This window comes from Papaver somniferum, chromosome 10 (assembly GCF_003573695.1).
Source record: "Papaver somniferum cultivar HN1 chromosome 10, ASM357369v1, whole genome shotgun sequence".
Lineage (NCBI taxonomy): Eukaryota > Viridiplantae > Streptophyta > Magnoliopsida > Ranunculales > Papaveraceae > Papaver > Papaver somniferum.
Window position 1 is genome coordinate 160602873 of NC_039367.1, and position 16930 is coordinate 160619802.

General features: G+C 35.9%; 1 protein-coding gene across 1 annotated transcript; it reads right to left on the reverse strand.

The window, feature by feature from the left end:
- Positions 1–1308: 1308 nt before the first annotated feature.
- LOC113316726 (proteoglycan 4-like) lies at positions 1309–3309 on the reverse strand. The gene has a single exon (XM_026564872.1). It carries the CDS (start codon positions 3307–3309, stop codon positions 1309–1311), a length of 2001 nt encoding a protein of 666 aa, XP_026420657.1.
- Positions 3310–16930: the final 13621 nt, after the last annotated feature.

Genomic DNA, 16930 nt, shown 5'->3' on the forward strand with positions numbered 1-16930 from the left:
TTTTTTGGCGTGTGCATAGGAATAGGGCTATCATGTTTGTTTAATAGGTAATGTTATTTTTGTGTGTTTTGTTTGAGCATATATCAACAACATAGATTAAATTAAATTAGTAGCTTCGCCGGACTTCAAAAAATTTGTACTTACAATGTGTGTGATTCCCAAGCATTTGCGAATATTATCTTTCAGATTACAATTTGTTTAGTGCAAGATTCGGAAGTTCTACACTTATCCCCACTCCCTTTCCCTATTAGGTGTTATCGGTCTTAATCCTTGATTTCTGAATTGAGACTAGCAGGGAATCCCATCATTATTGAATTTAACCAACAAATACTTGACACATGGACGGCGAAAAGGAGTGGGGGAAGGGAGCGGGGATGTATATCATTTTCGTGCAAGACTAGATGATGTCAGTTGATTCTACACTTCTATCAAAAAAATTATAAAATGATTCAAACCCATCTAATTATGGCGAGCCCTTATAACGTAGTATGTGTGGATAACAGATAACTCAAAACATCTGAAATGACCAAACAGGGTTGATGTAAGAGGGAAAAGGAAAATCTCAACATCTACTCCTAAATGGGGGAAAATGTGAAATGTTATAAAGTTGAAGAAAGTTTGTTGTTTGGGGTTGGAAGGGAAGAACTCAACTTTCGATTCCATTTGAAAACTCTGCCATTTCTACTGTAAGCGGATCTACTTCACTTGAAGATAGTTGATGTCAGGTGGATAAACCATTAAAGCCAAATGCAAATTTTGCTTATGATTTACTAATTTGTTAGTTTATGTCATAAAGCGATTTGATTACACCTCACATGACCTAACTCTTCACTGCTCAAACCTGCTCCCAAACCCAAACATCATGCCAGACAAACACTAGCACTTTTCCCACTCTCCCATTAACTACTAATCTAAGTAATTAACAGATACAAAATTAAGATAAACGCATATAAAATTCTGTACCAAATCCAATCTCTCATTAATCTCATATATAAATCTTTACAGAAATCTCTAATATTAAAAAAATCAGATCCTAATTAATGAACATACTATTATAATCCTCTGTATATGTGTATTTCTGTAATCAACAATCCAAAAATAAAACTAAAAAAATGAAATGATTTAATAACAATGCAGATGTAGATCAACCTGAAACTTAATCATAGTTTGATTATATGCCATGATTTGTGATATGGTGCATCATGCTCGGACATTTCGTTTCTTTCTGTTTGTACATCTTAATCATTTTTGAGTGAAATCGGTAGAACCTTGGTGCATCCGAGCTGAATGTATCGATTTCAGATGCAATTAAATCTCATTTTTCAATCCAGCTCTGAATCTAGCAATGAAACTATCAGCTTTGTAATCAACATCAGGACTAGGACAGAATGGCGATGAAGGAATTGATGATTCTCCGTCAGTGGCATTATCCATAATCCTTGGTGTACTAATTGGTGTATCCATTGGTGATTCCTGAGCTGATGGTGCGTCATCTAACAATTCAGTTGACCCGTTACGAGAAGTCCGGCTTCGGATTCTGACGAAGTCGCCGCGGACAACGAACTTCATTGCTGACATTTTGAATGGCGGTGGTGGTGGAGGTGGCGGCATTGGAATTAATGGGGATTGGTTGCCGCTGTTGGGATATAATTCATCACTTGGGAAATAAGCATTTGAACTCCTGGATGTTGGCAACGGTGGTTTACCCGGTGTGGAGGGTTTTTTGCGCCGAGATGTTTCTGGTTTTGGCGGTGACCGGGCTGGTTGTGGGGTGATTTCTGGCGTTGGTGGAGATGGGTCTTGATTTTGAACTCTTCTTCTGGAGGAACGAGATGGTTTTGTTGGAGGTGGTGGGGGAGCCGGTGGTGGGACGGAGTCTGAATGGATTTTCTTTGTTTTGCTGCTCTTTTTGAATAGTTGATGGAAAACTGACGAAGGTGGTGGAGGAGGTGGTGGCGGAGGTGGCGGCGATGGTGGTGGACCCACATATGATTGAGATGCTGGTTCTTCAAACATTTGATGAAACATATCATCAAAACTCTCTTTACTCTTCTGTTTGTTCTTTTTCTTGTTCTTTCTTTGATTGTATAGTGAAGTAAAAGTGTTCTTTATCTCTTTTGCTGCATTGCTACTTCTTTTTCTTTCACTTTTAGCACTCTTCTGCTCTGATTTCGACGGTTCCGCTGGTTGTAGTGGTGGTGGTGCTGCAGATGGTGGTGGGATTGAAGGTTGTGTTTGAGCTTTTTCAGATTCCAAGTCTTTCTTTTCTTCAACCGGTTTCTCTCTGCGTTCGATAGACCGAAATGCTCGTCTCTCTGCCCGTTCTTTTCTTCTAGTCTCCACCGCCGTGGGTGGTCGTGGCGGTTGGGGTGGTTTCTCAGGCAATGGTGGTGCTGGTGTTTTTTCTGGCGATCGTGGTGGTGGTGGTTTTTCTGTTGGTTCTGCTACTGGTGGTGGTTCCGGTAATGAAACTTCTTGTTGACGCACCACAAATGTATCAACAGGTATAGTTTTTGTGTCACTGAAGTATTTAGTATCATCAGATTCCGGCACGGTTGCCGGAACAGGTGCCGAATTGTGATGCTGGAGATAATTTGATTCACCGTACTGATACTCAGATGGTACCGGAGCGGGAATTGGATCTGATGGGTGACGGCGATGAAGATAATTGAGTTCACCTCCATATTGATATCCATCTACATTGATATCGTCGTAAAATCTTCGGGTTTCCGGTGCCTGATTCCACAATGATTCTTGCCGGAGATCAGGATATGAACTGCTATTCCTTCTCATTCCGCCCCTGACATTACTACTAGTAGAAGATAAACTGCTCAGATTATCCACTGAACTGTACATCATCGGATTCGTATTAGAGTACCCAATCCACGGTTGATCCGTCTCCATAGGCCGATACCGGAGATGATTTTGGTGGTGGTGGCGGTGCTGTAGTTGAATAGGTTCATCCTCCTCCACCAATGCTCGCTGCGACGACAAATTCGAAAAACCATTGTCGGCAACACCGGCGGGGACATCATCGGCGGTTCTTCTACTAAGAAACCCACAAATTATAGCAAAGAATACCAAAACAATATTCAGACTATCCCAATTTTTCTTCACCAGATGGGGCTTTACATATTGAGAAGTGAACGAAAGAAATGATGGAACTACAAAGAAGATTAGAAACAGTGCTATAATTGTCAAAATTATGATCAAAAACCCCGAATTCGTAAGGAAATTCGAAGATCGCCGCCTGTTACGGTTGTTGTTTAGCCAGAACGGTGGCATATCTCCACCTTCTTCTCCTTCCATGGTTTTTTCCTTTGTTGAGCTATTGCTTTTTGATGAATTTGCTTTTCTTTTTCTTGAGACAAATTTTGCTTTTTCCACAGCTCTTTTGAAAAAATGGGTTGGAGTAAATGTGATATCAATCTGTACCGGTTGTGAGAGTATTTATATAAACTACTTGCTTGAAATAAATGATTATTTTATTTATTATAATAATGTTAAAGTATTTTTTTTTTTTTTCTGATAATGTATTATTGTTCGTATACGCGCGTTGCGTGTATTTGGTGTTATTCGGATAAAGGAATCATATACCATCTTAATTAAAATACACGATCTGTAATTCTTCGTAATAATAAGGTTTAGTTTTTCTCAATAAATGATCTCATTGTCTGGCTATGTAATCTTTTCATTCACTCAGTTCAATTTTAAGAATTGAAATTCAAACCAATAGATTACCGTAAAAATTTACAATAAAAATATTACATTATAAAACCAAATATTCAAACCAATAGCTGAATTTAGTACCGAAATTGTGACGGATACAATTGTATTGTGTAGACAAAGTGGATATGTAAGGTATTTTCCTGACCAAAAGCCTAAATAAGGTATCTATGAAAAGTGGTGAATTGGTGGGTTCTTTTTGGTTAAAGTGGTGGTGCAAGTGAAGTGTTGTATTGAATGATGAGCTAGTGACAGGTTTATGGTCTCTCTAACTATCCACTGTGATAGGTGTGAAAGTTAGCTAGCAACATTAGTCACCGGTCCTACAACCCATGGATCAATCATGGCCAGGAAGAGGTTGTGTGGTGAAATCTACCCGCTAAGGATGGGGTCAGCGACTATGACAAGCTACAAGTACATTACAATGTGCTTTTCTATTTTAAGGGTAAGAACATGTGTTTTCTCCTAACTCACCTGATTTATTTGGATTTGACTGAAGTCATCTGACTTATCTGAATCTGACTCAATATGTTTGTTTTTTGAGTCAGATCTAATTCATCTGACTCAAAAATATGAGTCATTAGTTTGTTTCCATGAATCAGGGTTATTTTATTACCTGACTCAAACAGGTCCGAATCAGGAGTTAGGTCTGACTCAGATCGCGAGTTAGATCTAACTCAAAATAAAAAAACAAACCATCTGACATCTGACTCGGACGGAGTCAGATCCAGACCCGAGTCATCAAAAAACAAACATGCTCTAAGTAAAGTTTCTAAGAGATCAAAAGAATTTTAAATTGTAGATTAATATCTTTGATTTAAATTACCTTCCCTGTTTACTTGGAAACCTGAAATTATTTTATTTTATTTTTTGTCTGTAAATTAAGATAAAAAGGTATTTCTGACAAATCATACATAAATTTTGTGCAGCTTGATTCCTTACAAATACGTATCACACAAGGTAGTCAATTTCGGATTGTCTCGGTCGACACCGAGATACTGGTTCAATTTTGTCTCGGGGAAATTCCGTTTTAAAATCTCGGTAAAATCTCGGTTTCATATTTTATATCCTCGTATCGATAATCACTTAAAAGAAACATAGTATTAGTAAATCTGGTTGTTCACCTTCCTCATCATCAACACCAAATAATAATTTTAGCTCAAGAAATTCAAACACAGCAATAAACAATAATACTAGTGAGTGAATTAATCTTTTTAATTTTTGTACGTGAGATTAGTCCACTCAATTTAAAAAGAAAAAAAAAAATCCGGCCAAGACAAATCAATTCCGACCGAAAAACGCGTTTCCGGCCAAAATTTTCGCAAAGATTTCGTCCGACCGAAATTAACAAAATCGTGTCTTCTTGGACCGAAATCCAGAATTTCGCCGAAATTTCGGCCGAAATGACCGAAATCAACTACATAGGTATCACATTTCTTGTAATTTAGAAACCAAAATATTACAGGTGGATGTTTTGTTCTTTGTGCAAACCACCATCTCTATAGCTCCCGTTCCACACCAGGAGGAAAAACTGGATACAAGAACTACCTGAACGCGAAGTATAAAAAGCCAGAAGAGGTGGTGCACTCATTTTTTTAGTGCCTATGTCTATGAGCATCTTAATCTCTCTTAAACGGAAAAATAAAACAAGCAGTTGGAGTATAACGGAAATAATTTGGAAATATTTTATTGTTCATGATGGCGCTGAAAAACCATGCCAATTTGCATTGCCAGCAATGGAGAAACACGCAATAGCGTGTCATAACTTGAAGTCTTTGAAATGTTGTCGATCTGTTTTACTATTACAATATCAAATGCCGCATGTCACAGTTCATGTGATCACTGACAGACAATATCTTAGGTACGTAGATATTTCCCGTTACTGCCAAAATCTGCACAGGCGAGAACCCCTGCCCCCGCTCTCACGACCAAAGATTTTGTTTGCTTCCAAGAAAACAAATAAAACAAGATACAAGGCACGTAATCTATGAATTTGCACACTGAATTTTAGGAACAATTTTTTTTTAGAAATTTGCATGTCGTCTACTTCAAGACAGTGTTCACATGTATTGGGCCATAACACAAGGAGCAAAGTACGGTTACAAGTCACCTAAAACTAGGCGCGTATATGTTTAAAAAAAAACGGTGCAATACTTTGGCAATACGCATAATATCATTTGTGTCAAGTTTTATACACACAGCTTGATTAATACAGCTAGAGAAAACCCATTACAGAACGTAATAGCATGAGAAAAAGTGTGTTTTGTTACAACCAAAAGCGACTTTAAGTGAAAATGACCCATTTGCGATTTGTGGTAAGCTGTATCAGCCAATACTCTCATTACTATGGATTTATGTATGGTAAGAATATCTCGGTTTATTACTCAAACACAAAACGGAGTTAAGCATACTGAAGCAAAATCAATTACCTCCACTTGCCAATTAATTTTAATGATCTGCCGTCCACTACACCCAGTGGCGGAACTAGACTTTGATTATGGGGAGGACTTGACTCTTTTCTTGGGCTGGCTTAAGGGTAAAATTTACAAACATATAATGACCCAACACAAAAAGGGCTATGAAAAAAATGTCTTTTTCCAATCTTGGGGCTGGCTTGAGCAAGCCCTAGTCCAAGGGTAGTTCCGCCCCTGACTACACCAAACCTCACACACAATAAATTACTTTCGGAGAGAAGGGACCCATTATCAAATATGTGAGAGTTGGTTTTGGTGGAGTCCAATTCTTTATTTATTTTCGTAATACCATTTAAAGTTGTTTCTTTAATGCTTGTTTGCTTCCATATATAGTGTTGATTTAAGTTTTCTCTAGTTTATCAATTTTCCAGCGCATCCAATAACTCTTGCGGGATCCATCATTTCTCGGAATTTTCTTCGTAGCTACCCTATAAGTGTGATCCACCATTTTCCAAAGTTTTCATTTGGTCAAATTTAATGTATGCGATTTTTGGGACCCTTCAGTCCGCCAAGAACCATTGTTTTCTTTCCCCATCTGTCTAGCATTTGTGGCTCTCACAATCTGATAGATATTTGAGAAACGGTGTATAACTTTTGTTAGACGCATATAATTTGTGTCAATTTTGTGTCCAAAAATATAAAAACAATTTCCATTAAAGAAATTGAAGGAAAAGTGTTTGTTACACCAAAGTTGTGTGGGCGGGCCTATGAATAAAAAGACTCAATGATCACAAAGGAAAAAGATGCATATAATCTGTATCAGGAGATACTCACATCAGTATGGACTTAGGCTACTCCCTATAGACTAGATTGACCAAAAAGTGATGCAAATCAAAAAAAAAAAGTGTGGTTTAAAAGTTAACACTTGCACTTGCTAACTCTCTCTCTTAGCATATAATCTGTATCAGTAGATACTCTCATCAATATGTATCGTATGAATACCTCGATTTATTACTTAAACACAAGACAGAGTTAAGCACGAGGAAATAATAGTGTTTCGGAAAATATAAACTCCACTAAAACTCACACACAATAAAGTAGCTTTAGAGGGGAGGGACTCACCGACCAAACCTGTGAGAGTTTGTTTTGGTAGAGTCCAATTTTCTAAGTCTTATTATTCTTTATTTTTCATGAAACCCTCTAAAGTCTATTCTTTACTGCTCGTCTGCTTCAGTGTATTGTACTGATTTAGAATTTTCCTAATTATCAATTTTCCTACGGGTCCAATAGTTATTGTCATGATTTATATGGGGATACCAGTCCTACTAAGGGCTGATACCGTTTCATATAGAACAAAAAGATCCCACGGATCCTGACAATTGGATCGATGAAATGGTATCAGCCCCTAGTAGGACTGGTATCCCCCTTTAAAAATCGTGGTTATTGTAGGATCCACTCAGGGTCGTACCAATTTTTTAGGGGCCCTAGGAGAAAACCGAAAATAGGGGCCCTAATTTTTTTCCCCCGGATCGTTTAAAGTAAGAAGATCGACAACATAAGTATGTTTCAAGAAAATAAACAATAACATACGTATGTAATAAAATTTTCAAGTGGAAAACGACTACACAAGAATAGTTAATCTACGAAAAATTGATCTTCCTGGCCTCCTAGATGCATTATCAATTATCATATCGTAATCGATGTTATTTACCACCGAAAATTGATCTTCCTGACCTCCTACATGCATGTCGATCTCGATAGATAATATTGCTAGGTCATATAATCTTTCTTGTGACATTTTCCACCGAAAGTAAGACTTGATCAACTTTAACTTCGAAAAACTACTTTCTGTAGAAGCAACTCTAACTGGAATTGTCAATAAAATCTTGTATGCAATTTCTGCATTTGGGTAGCAACATTCACATATTTCAAGAAACTCAATACTTCAATAGGTCTTTAAGTTTCTTCTGACAAATAACATTTGAATTATGGGACGCAATATTGTACGTCCCATAATTCAAAGAAGAACTACAAAATGAATTAAACAAAAAATAAAACAACACCATGTATAATTTTTTTTGCTCTATTATTTTCTCTAAATCCACTAAAACTAGTCCAATGATCATGACTATGAAATTGTCAGTAGTTTTTTTTTTTTTTTTTTTTTTTTTTAACGGTTGAATACACAGCTAAAAAAAAAAGTTGGGTCCCCTAGGCGATTGCCTATGTTTCCTAAGCAGTTGGTACGGCCCTAAATCCACTATTTCTCGGAGTTTAATCCTTAATTATCCTTATGGTCCTATTGGGATCCATCATTTTCCTAAATTTTTCTTTTGTTCATTTTTTCTTTTCTTTTTATGTTGCTAGACTTTGTTTAAATTCAATGTATACGATCTTGCGGGTCATTGAAATGAAAATGAAAGGTTTGTTAAAAATGATTGTTTTCTTTCCCCATCCTGTCTAGGACTGTGGCTCTCACAAGCACAGTTGATAGATATTTTGAGAAACGGCGTATAACTTTTGTCAGACGCATATAATTTGCATCAGTTGTGTGTATAAAAATAAATCCATTAAAGAAATTTAAAGAAATGTGTTTGTTACACCAAAGTTACGTGGGCGGGCCTATGAAGAAAAAAAACTCAATGATCACGAAGGTTCCTGATTGAGAGAAAGAAGAAGAAAGACAGCTCGAAGGAGAAAGAGACAGTTTTTATAATCCATTTAACAAAAAGCTGTACGTATTAGAAATTAGAATTGTTCGAATGAACTGGTAGACAGTTTGGACCTCCATATACACTCACGTGTATATTACATTTTCTTACCAATTAAAAAAGATTATCTCTAATTAATCACATCCTTTTTTTTGAGAACTAATGATTTTCTTGAATAATGTAACTATTTTTCTTCAAAGTTGGTGTTGTTGTTCTAATAAATAGACGACGAAGATTTTTTTTTTTTTTTTTTTTTTCCAATTTTCTTAAAAAATTTATACGCGGAACTTAGTTATCGGTACGACAGCCGTATTTGAATGATTAGATCCAACGATGTAAACAATGATTTGTTGAATTATTGTTCTTTGTTTAAGAAGTACGCGGACTGGTCTCATTAATCACAATGTATGACGAGAGAAACAGAGCATTATTAAGTTTGAAAAAGGTTTGTATGAACTGCATCTGCATAGACTGCATTCATCGATTGCTTTGTATGATAAGAGAAACAGTACATTGTGTACAATAATCATAATTTTGAAAAATGTCCAATTAAGCTCCATAATGGGGTGCAACTCTTTTGGTTTTCTGGGTTGAGTTTATATAAAATCTTAGTCGTTTGGCCCAACTTAAAATACATGTATGTGATGGTTGTGTTAGGTTTTTGCACCCCGAGAATAAGAACAAGTAATTGAGGGATACACGAATTAATTGGGAGATATTTTAGTGTAACTGACAACACTAAAAAAACCTGAAATACCATGCCGATTTGAATTGTCGGCTTTGAAAAAATCATGTCGATAACTACAACATATAAGTTGGCTTTAGATCATCTACTAATTTGATTTCTGTGATGGTTCCTTCAATTTATGCAAATTGTGATTTTTTGTCTGCGTAGGATCATCTGATTACAGCAGCATAAGACTTACACCATGTTTGTTTACTCCTGACTCATTTGAGTCGTCTGGATCTGAGTGAAATCACCTGACCCATCTGGATCTGATTCGATATGTTTATTTCGAGTCACATCTGAGCTATAAATATGTGAGTCAGTGGTTTAATTGGTCCCATGAGTCAAGGATATTTTGTTACCTGACTCAAACGGGTTCGAATTAGAGATTAGGTCTGAGTCAGAGGTCAAATCAAATTTGACTCAAAATAGAAAACAAACGGTCTACCTGCTGACTTGCTGCGAGTCAGGGGTTTCGCCAGAGCGAAATGCAGTTACAAACAAACAAGGGTCGTAGCTTTAGATCCACAATATTTGCAAGAGCAAGCCTTCTTCCGTGCAATTCTATCAAATTTGCAAAATAGACATTCGGGATATACAGGATATTCTACTTAAAGCAACTCTAACGGGAAGGGTTTATTTTGCTCATTTGTTTTTACACGTGGACGAGCTCTAATAATGGGAAAATGCAAATTAACTTATTGGTGACCGTTTTTATAAAAACAAACTTTTTTACAACATAATAGGATGCATTTCTATATAAGAATACTTTTATAATATTAAGTGGGACTCCTTTATTATAAAACAAGTCCTTTCATGTCCGTGCAAAATGCACGGATTATTGTCGACATTCATACTTAGCTGATACCAAAAAAGACTAATAAATTGTTACCGGATGCAAAATGCACACCCTAAAAAATTATTAATCCAACAATGTTCATGACTATAACAACAACACAAAATTGGTTAAAAAGACCAAAATCAACAATTCTTGAATGAAAAGGATATTTAGATTTTGATACTGTTTAAATGGATAAAAATGTAAAAATAGTCAGGATGTAAACAGTTTCATCCTACCTATTTTCAAATACTTTTTCTTATTTTTAATTTACATCAGGATGCATCCAGTTTCATCCTTGCTATTTTTTAAGTTTAAGTTAGAATGAATCCAGTTCCATCCTTGCTATTTTTTTGGTGTCCATTTCACCCATAATAATTTTTACTCATCCATTTGAACCATGTTTTAAATTTTTTTGGACAAATGACTCATTTTCCGTAACAACAAAATGTTATTTTCTATTGGAATAAATTAAGTCAAGTTTGCATTCGATGGACATTCAAGTTATTACCGAATATCAAAAAGAAAAATAGTATGCTTACCCTTAAAAGAAAAAGAGAAAAAAATCGGAATGTTTCTGTTGTGTCAATTTCGAATCCACAAATACAACATTTTTTCCGTTGTTGTAGAGTAAAAATTACAGTTTATGAACACCGGTTTTTTCATATCAACATTCATAGTGAGGCAGCCATGTCATTGACATTTGCTGTTATCATTAAGTTTGATCTTGCCTAAACACAGTATAGCAGTAAACAATTTCAATCTAGCATGGCAGGTATAATTCTAACTACTTTGATTTTAAGTTTTTAGTTTCTTCAAATTAGTTCAACTAATTTACTCAACGTACTTTTCATATTTAATTTAAACTCAATGGATTCATCTCCAATCGACTTCAAATTCACATTATGAACTTGAAATCTGCCAAAACTATACCCACCAACATGGGAAAGAATTGGAACCAACAATATTTGTTCTAAACGCACATTCACAACCACTTTTTAAAAGATTCGATGGTGGCAGAAGAAAATACTCCCGATACATAAAGACTACAGTAGACCATTTTTGAGTAAAAAGAGAAAGTATTCATGTCACTTCTTTCTTTCCCTCGTGCTCGCAACAGAATGTGGAATAACAAATTCTTTGGTTCGGATCTTCTAACCCAGGTTAATTACTTAATTATATATGAGAGGCATTAAAGGAAGCCCTTGAAGATGTTGTTTCCATTTTGGACATTTGAAGAAAATATCTTCTGCGTTGTGGTTTTCCATTTTTTTCATCCATCTTATCGCTATTATGTATAAATGACACCATAAATCCCAAATTCGGAACCTAAAACAAATCAAAAGTTGAAAGCACAACCAATCAATATACATGAGACGTGAAATTTACGGGGAAAAAGTTAAAATTTGAATCTTAATGGCCCTCCAAACTATTTATAAACTTGCAAGTCCTAATACATTTCCGGGCTTCAAATGTATTTGGAGTAGCCTTTGTGTTTTTGTCATAATTAGTTTGACCGTACAAAATGGTAGTAATCATTCTTACCATAAACCCACGGGCATTCACTTCAGATTCAGTACGTCGCCTTTCACCATCCTCAACAGTCAACATCCATAATTCATTTTATAGACTGGTCCAAATCTTCTGCTCGTATGCATGCTTCTAGTACAACCTGCATTACTTCTACCACACTTTGGGTAGGCTGATTATAATCAAAACATGATCTAGAAAAAGGAATTAGATACTTAACAGAGTCAGCAGGGGTGGTCTTTCACCTCTGGAGCAGTAATCATCTTCAATAAGGATTAAGGAATGTGAGCCACCGTGAAAACTAAAGCATAAAAGAGGATAAGATAGTGTCTTGATGTGTAAAAACTGACCTATGATGGATTCACAACGAAGTGAACGTATGTACCATCAAGCATACGTACCTCTAAGTTGCATCTTAGAATAGACATTGACGGGCATAAGAGAACTTTCAAGTATTAATCTGTACGGATAATTCTAGTGGAGTACTCTCGCTTAACTTGGTTTCGTTCATTTTTCTTTTCAGGTTCTATTGGGATGATTATATTAACCTGACTTGATGAGGCCCCGAAGAAATTCATGAATCACCAATATCAGTTATATGTTTCTATAACAAAGAATACTTAAATCAATTATCAATCAAAAAACAGCCAACACTTCAAAGTTTTCAGATGAATTCTTCTTCTATCAGTTTGGCATTCTCGCATCTTGAAGACCTAAAGCAACTGCAACTGGAAGCAATAAGCAGGCACTGGGTTTTAGCGAGCAGCAGAAACTGTGAAATGCAAATGAGAAAAAGTTAACCTCTCATTCGGGAATTTCATCAAACATTTATGTTCAATTGAATGAATGCATATTTTACCTCACACCCTGATGAATATTTTGAGAACAATAATTAGGCAGATATTATGAGAACGACAAAAGCAAAAACGCCAGAATACCAAATGTTGCTGCTACTCTCGGTGCTTAACTTATTAATAGTGTTTGAATCGTCGGATTTAGATATCAATGTGTTCTTTCATTAGTATCTCTTGGTGAACAGTTTCTTAATATAAACGATCCAATAGTCAGGAAAGGTGTGGACATATAGCGTTTCTAAATAACGACCGTTGATCTCTGTTTTTAAACGTTTCAGTGAATTTCCAAAGGGTATGAAGATTGACAGTTTTGAAGAGATGCGTCCCATGCTAAGAAAACGCTAACTCATCCGAACAGAATGCGTATCTTCTTGTGTCGTTTGGTGAACGATGTATCTGTTTGTGATGTATGTGTATCCGAACAGAATGCGCCCCACGTGGCTTCCTAAATGAAGAGAAAACTTGAAAGTTATTGAGAAAGCGACACTTCAGCAACAGACATTCTCCTGTATATAAAAAAGTATTGATTCCTTTAAATATATATGTAAAACCAAGTTAACTGATTTTATAAAAAAATAAAATAATTCTAATAATATATGTATCGTGTCAAACTGACACGACCGGCTCGAGTTGAGCGGAACTCATCTCAACCTGGGATGATTGTTCCAATTTGAGTCGTTCGTCTCAGGTTGAGATGCCCAGCTTCACTTGAGACTCGATGGACAAATCCTTCTATTTGAGAGTTTGTCCATCTGTTTTACTTGTCTGCCTATCACTCTGTGAGCATTTTTAGACAATCTGCTAGTTTTGAGCATCCCACTGGACTTGCTCTTATAGCAAGCTTTCTACTGTGATGAATGTGGCTGCATTTAAGATTAAAATTAGTTTTTTTTTTTTTCGTACGGATAGGTAAACTATAAAACGAACAATTTACACCTCACAGAAACAATTTTCATCAAATGTTGAAGAAGAAACATAATTAGGCGAAGCAGTATGGTAAGTGATTTTGCTTTGCTATAGCTTAATTGTAGCGAAACCCAACTATTATGGTCTTCTATATCGCTTTCGAGTAGCGATATCCCTTAGCTACACTTTAAATCACATCTGATGCACCTTTTAGCTAAAAGTTTCTATGTGTTTTTTCACTTTCCAGAAACTCAGTTACCTAGTGATTTCCAACGGATACTGAATATCCGTTTCTGGTTTTCAATCTTTTACTTCTCTTTTTCATTTTCTTTTAATTTACTTTTTTTGACCTATCAAATCTCCTTTTTATTCTCTCTTAATCATCTTTTAAACTATACAAATATTACACGGTAAAATATATTAGAAAAAAAAAAATAGAAACTGAGTTCCCATTTTGCACTATTTACACTGAAATTCAATTTCCGTGTTGTTTAGTTAAGAAATGCCTTTTCCCTTAGTGGGATGACTTTTGCACGCATTTCGCTGCGTTTAAAATAAGGATAGCTAAAGAATGTCCCTTAGAGCAACCACAATCATGAGACGGACCAAATACCAAAAGCCAGACTAAAAGATAAAAAAAATTGGTATTCTGGATGTTCAAGCGCAATGAGAGAAGACCAAAATTTGGTGAAGCGCGAATATAAACCACGTCCTAGTTCGAGCGTTGATTCAAGTTCCGTCGAACTCTTAGACGCACATATAACGAACGTCCGAGTTGAACGTGCATAAAATGTTCGCCTGGTTAGAGACGCACATTACAACACCGTTTGGTGTTAGGCGTTCACTATAACAACGCTTGGTTTGGTGTTTGGTATTGGGCGTTCAATATAACAACCCATAGTGTTTGGTATTGGTGTTGGACGCTCATTATGATAACGCCTCATCCAAGCGGACACTATATCAACGTCTCCTTGGACGGACTTTATACTAGCGCTCCATTAGAACACTCTTTATATTATCGCTCAACAATTGGACGCTCTTTATATCTGCGCCTGATCATATACGGTAATTATACTCATGCCTTACACTAAACGGTCATTATACCTACGTCCCGCTATAATTTGGTTTGGTCTGGGTTGATGACTACTTTTGGTCGCAAACCCTAAAAATCCAGATCAAATATAGCTATAGTCCTCTCCACTGCACTTCACTTCCGGATCAATTTTGGATATAGTCCCCAAATTTGATTGTGACTGTGGTTGCTCTTACCATTGTGCTTTCCTTAAATCATATATCAAATCCATCGCTTCTCAATAAGAAGAAACGTGGGTCAACTTATCAAAGGTGGTGGGCAGTTGTTGGGTCCGAACTTAGTGAAGAAGGAAAAAGGATAATATAATTTGGGTCATCAATTCGTACAAGAAACCGTGTTGTTTGCTGTGTTCAATAATCTCATCAATCAACAGCAAAAAAAAAAAAAAAGAAAAAAAAAAAATCCTTTTGAAGTTTGGAAGTTAATTTGAACGCTTGATTTTGTATTTGGAATCGTGATTAAGTGCACCAACTTTTTGGTGCCATTTCTGCAAAACTAAGATCATTTTTTAACAGAAAATAACTCGTTTGCTAGGATGTGAGTTTGCTAAGAAAATAAATATACAAATAGTTTTCATCCATGGTATAAGCAAGTTATGCTTGGTTCGTACACAATACACTTATTATCGTGCGTCGAGCAAATATTAAAAGCATGGTGTAGAATTCGAGTCCAAAATCTGTGGGATCCAACACCAGCAGCCAAGACCCATATTTATTTGTTTTTGATGCGAAAACGATTGGATTAAAACTAGAAAATGTTGCTTGTTACATAAGTAGAACAATGTGACTGTCCCATAGTTAGATTAGCCGCCATGTCGTATTTATTTGTCTTCGAATAAATTGAGAATGTGAAACTTGTGCATCTAAGGAAATAATGCCAAAAACTGAAAAATAATTGATATGTAAGAAATTTTTGGCAGGTGTTATTATTATTATTTTTTGATCGGTAAAATTAGTACTACTTGGGGGCGGGTAAGTGTAATTAGGGCTGTCAATGGATAAATATCCGCCGGATATTGCCTAAACCGATAAGGTTAAGGTTAAGAGTTATCGGATATCCGGTATCCGATAACATCCGGCGGATATCAAAAATTCTATTCGATAAGGGTTAAGGTTAAGCTATCGGATATCAGATTTTTATCCGTTAAAATCCGGTTTTGTTCCCACAGAAGCAAAAGCTTAAATTTTAAGCATTTTAAGTTTTTAACAGAGTAAAGAAGTATCCTTCAGACAAACCACAACACAGTCTCTCAATCACACATGAAAAAACAAACTAGAAAGAGTCTGCAACTACAAACAAAAACAACTACAATGTCTTCTTGTAACATTGACTAAACAAAGTGATTTGATTTCCATCATTGCATCAACTTCAGTCGACTTCCATATCTGCATTCACAAAGTATTTCTTAGTTGACATACCAAGTTTACAATAAATAAGCTTTTGGTACCATATGAAGGAGTAAGAAACTGAACATTTAAAGGAGTAACTGTTAACTTTTCAAAACCAAATCCAGAATAAATATTTGGGAATGACTGCTTAACAAATTTAGAGTCCGAGTGACATAAAAGTATGGATTGTATCTTTTCAATCAGCCTACTTAATCAGTTGCTAATTACTTTAAATATTTGTTGGGTTTTCATAAAACTAAATAAGAATTTAGTTACGTCAAAAGCTAAGTGGAAAGAGAAGCTGTATCGATATTACCAAAATTAATCATCACCTTTCTAAAGTTGGACGAGCAAAGAAAGGCTTACTCACATCTCTTATATGAAACCAGACTCACCACCAAATCCGAAAAATGTAGAAAATATCAGTCTTAATATTAATTGTGGGAACAACAGTGTACATCAGAATCAATCGACAGAAATTCCTAAAACATGCGGAAGAAAAAGAAGTAAACTCAAGGCTTACTCACATCCCTGGTTTGTTAAAACAAAAACTTAAACTTCACAAAGGGAGAAGACGTAAACTCCATTAGGCATTAACTTAATCTATAACGTTACAAGGGATAGAAAACCTACTTGATATGTGCCAGGAAGATATCCTCTAGACGATACAAAAGCTTTAACCCTTGGATCAATCTTGCTTCTTCAAACTATTTTCTGTGGCAACTAGCTATTGTTGAAGGAAC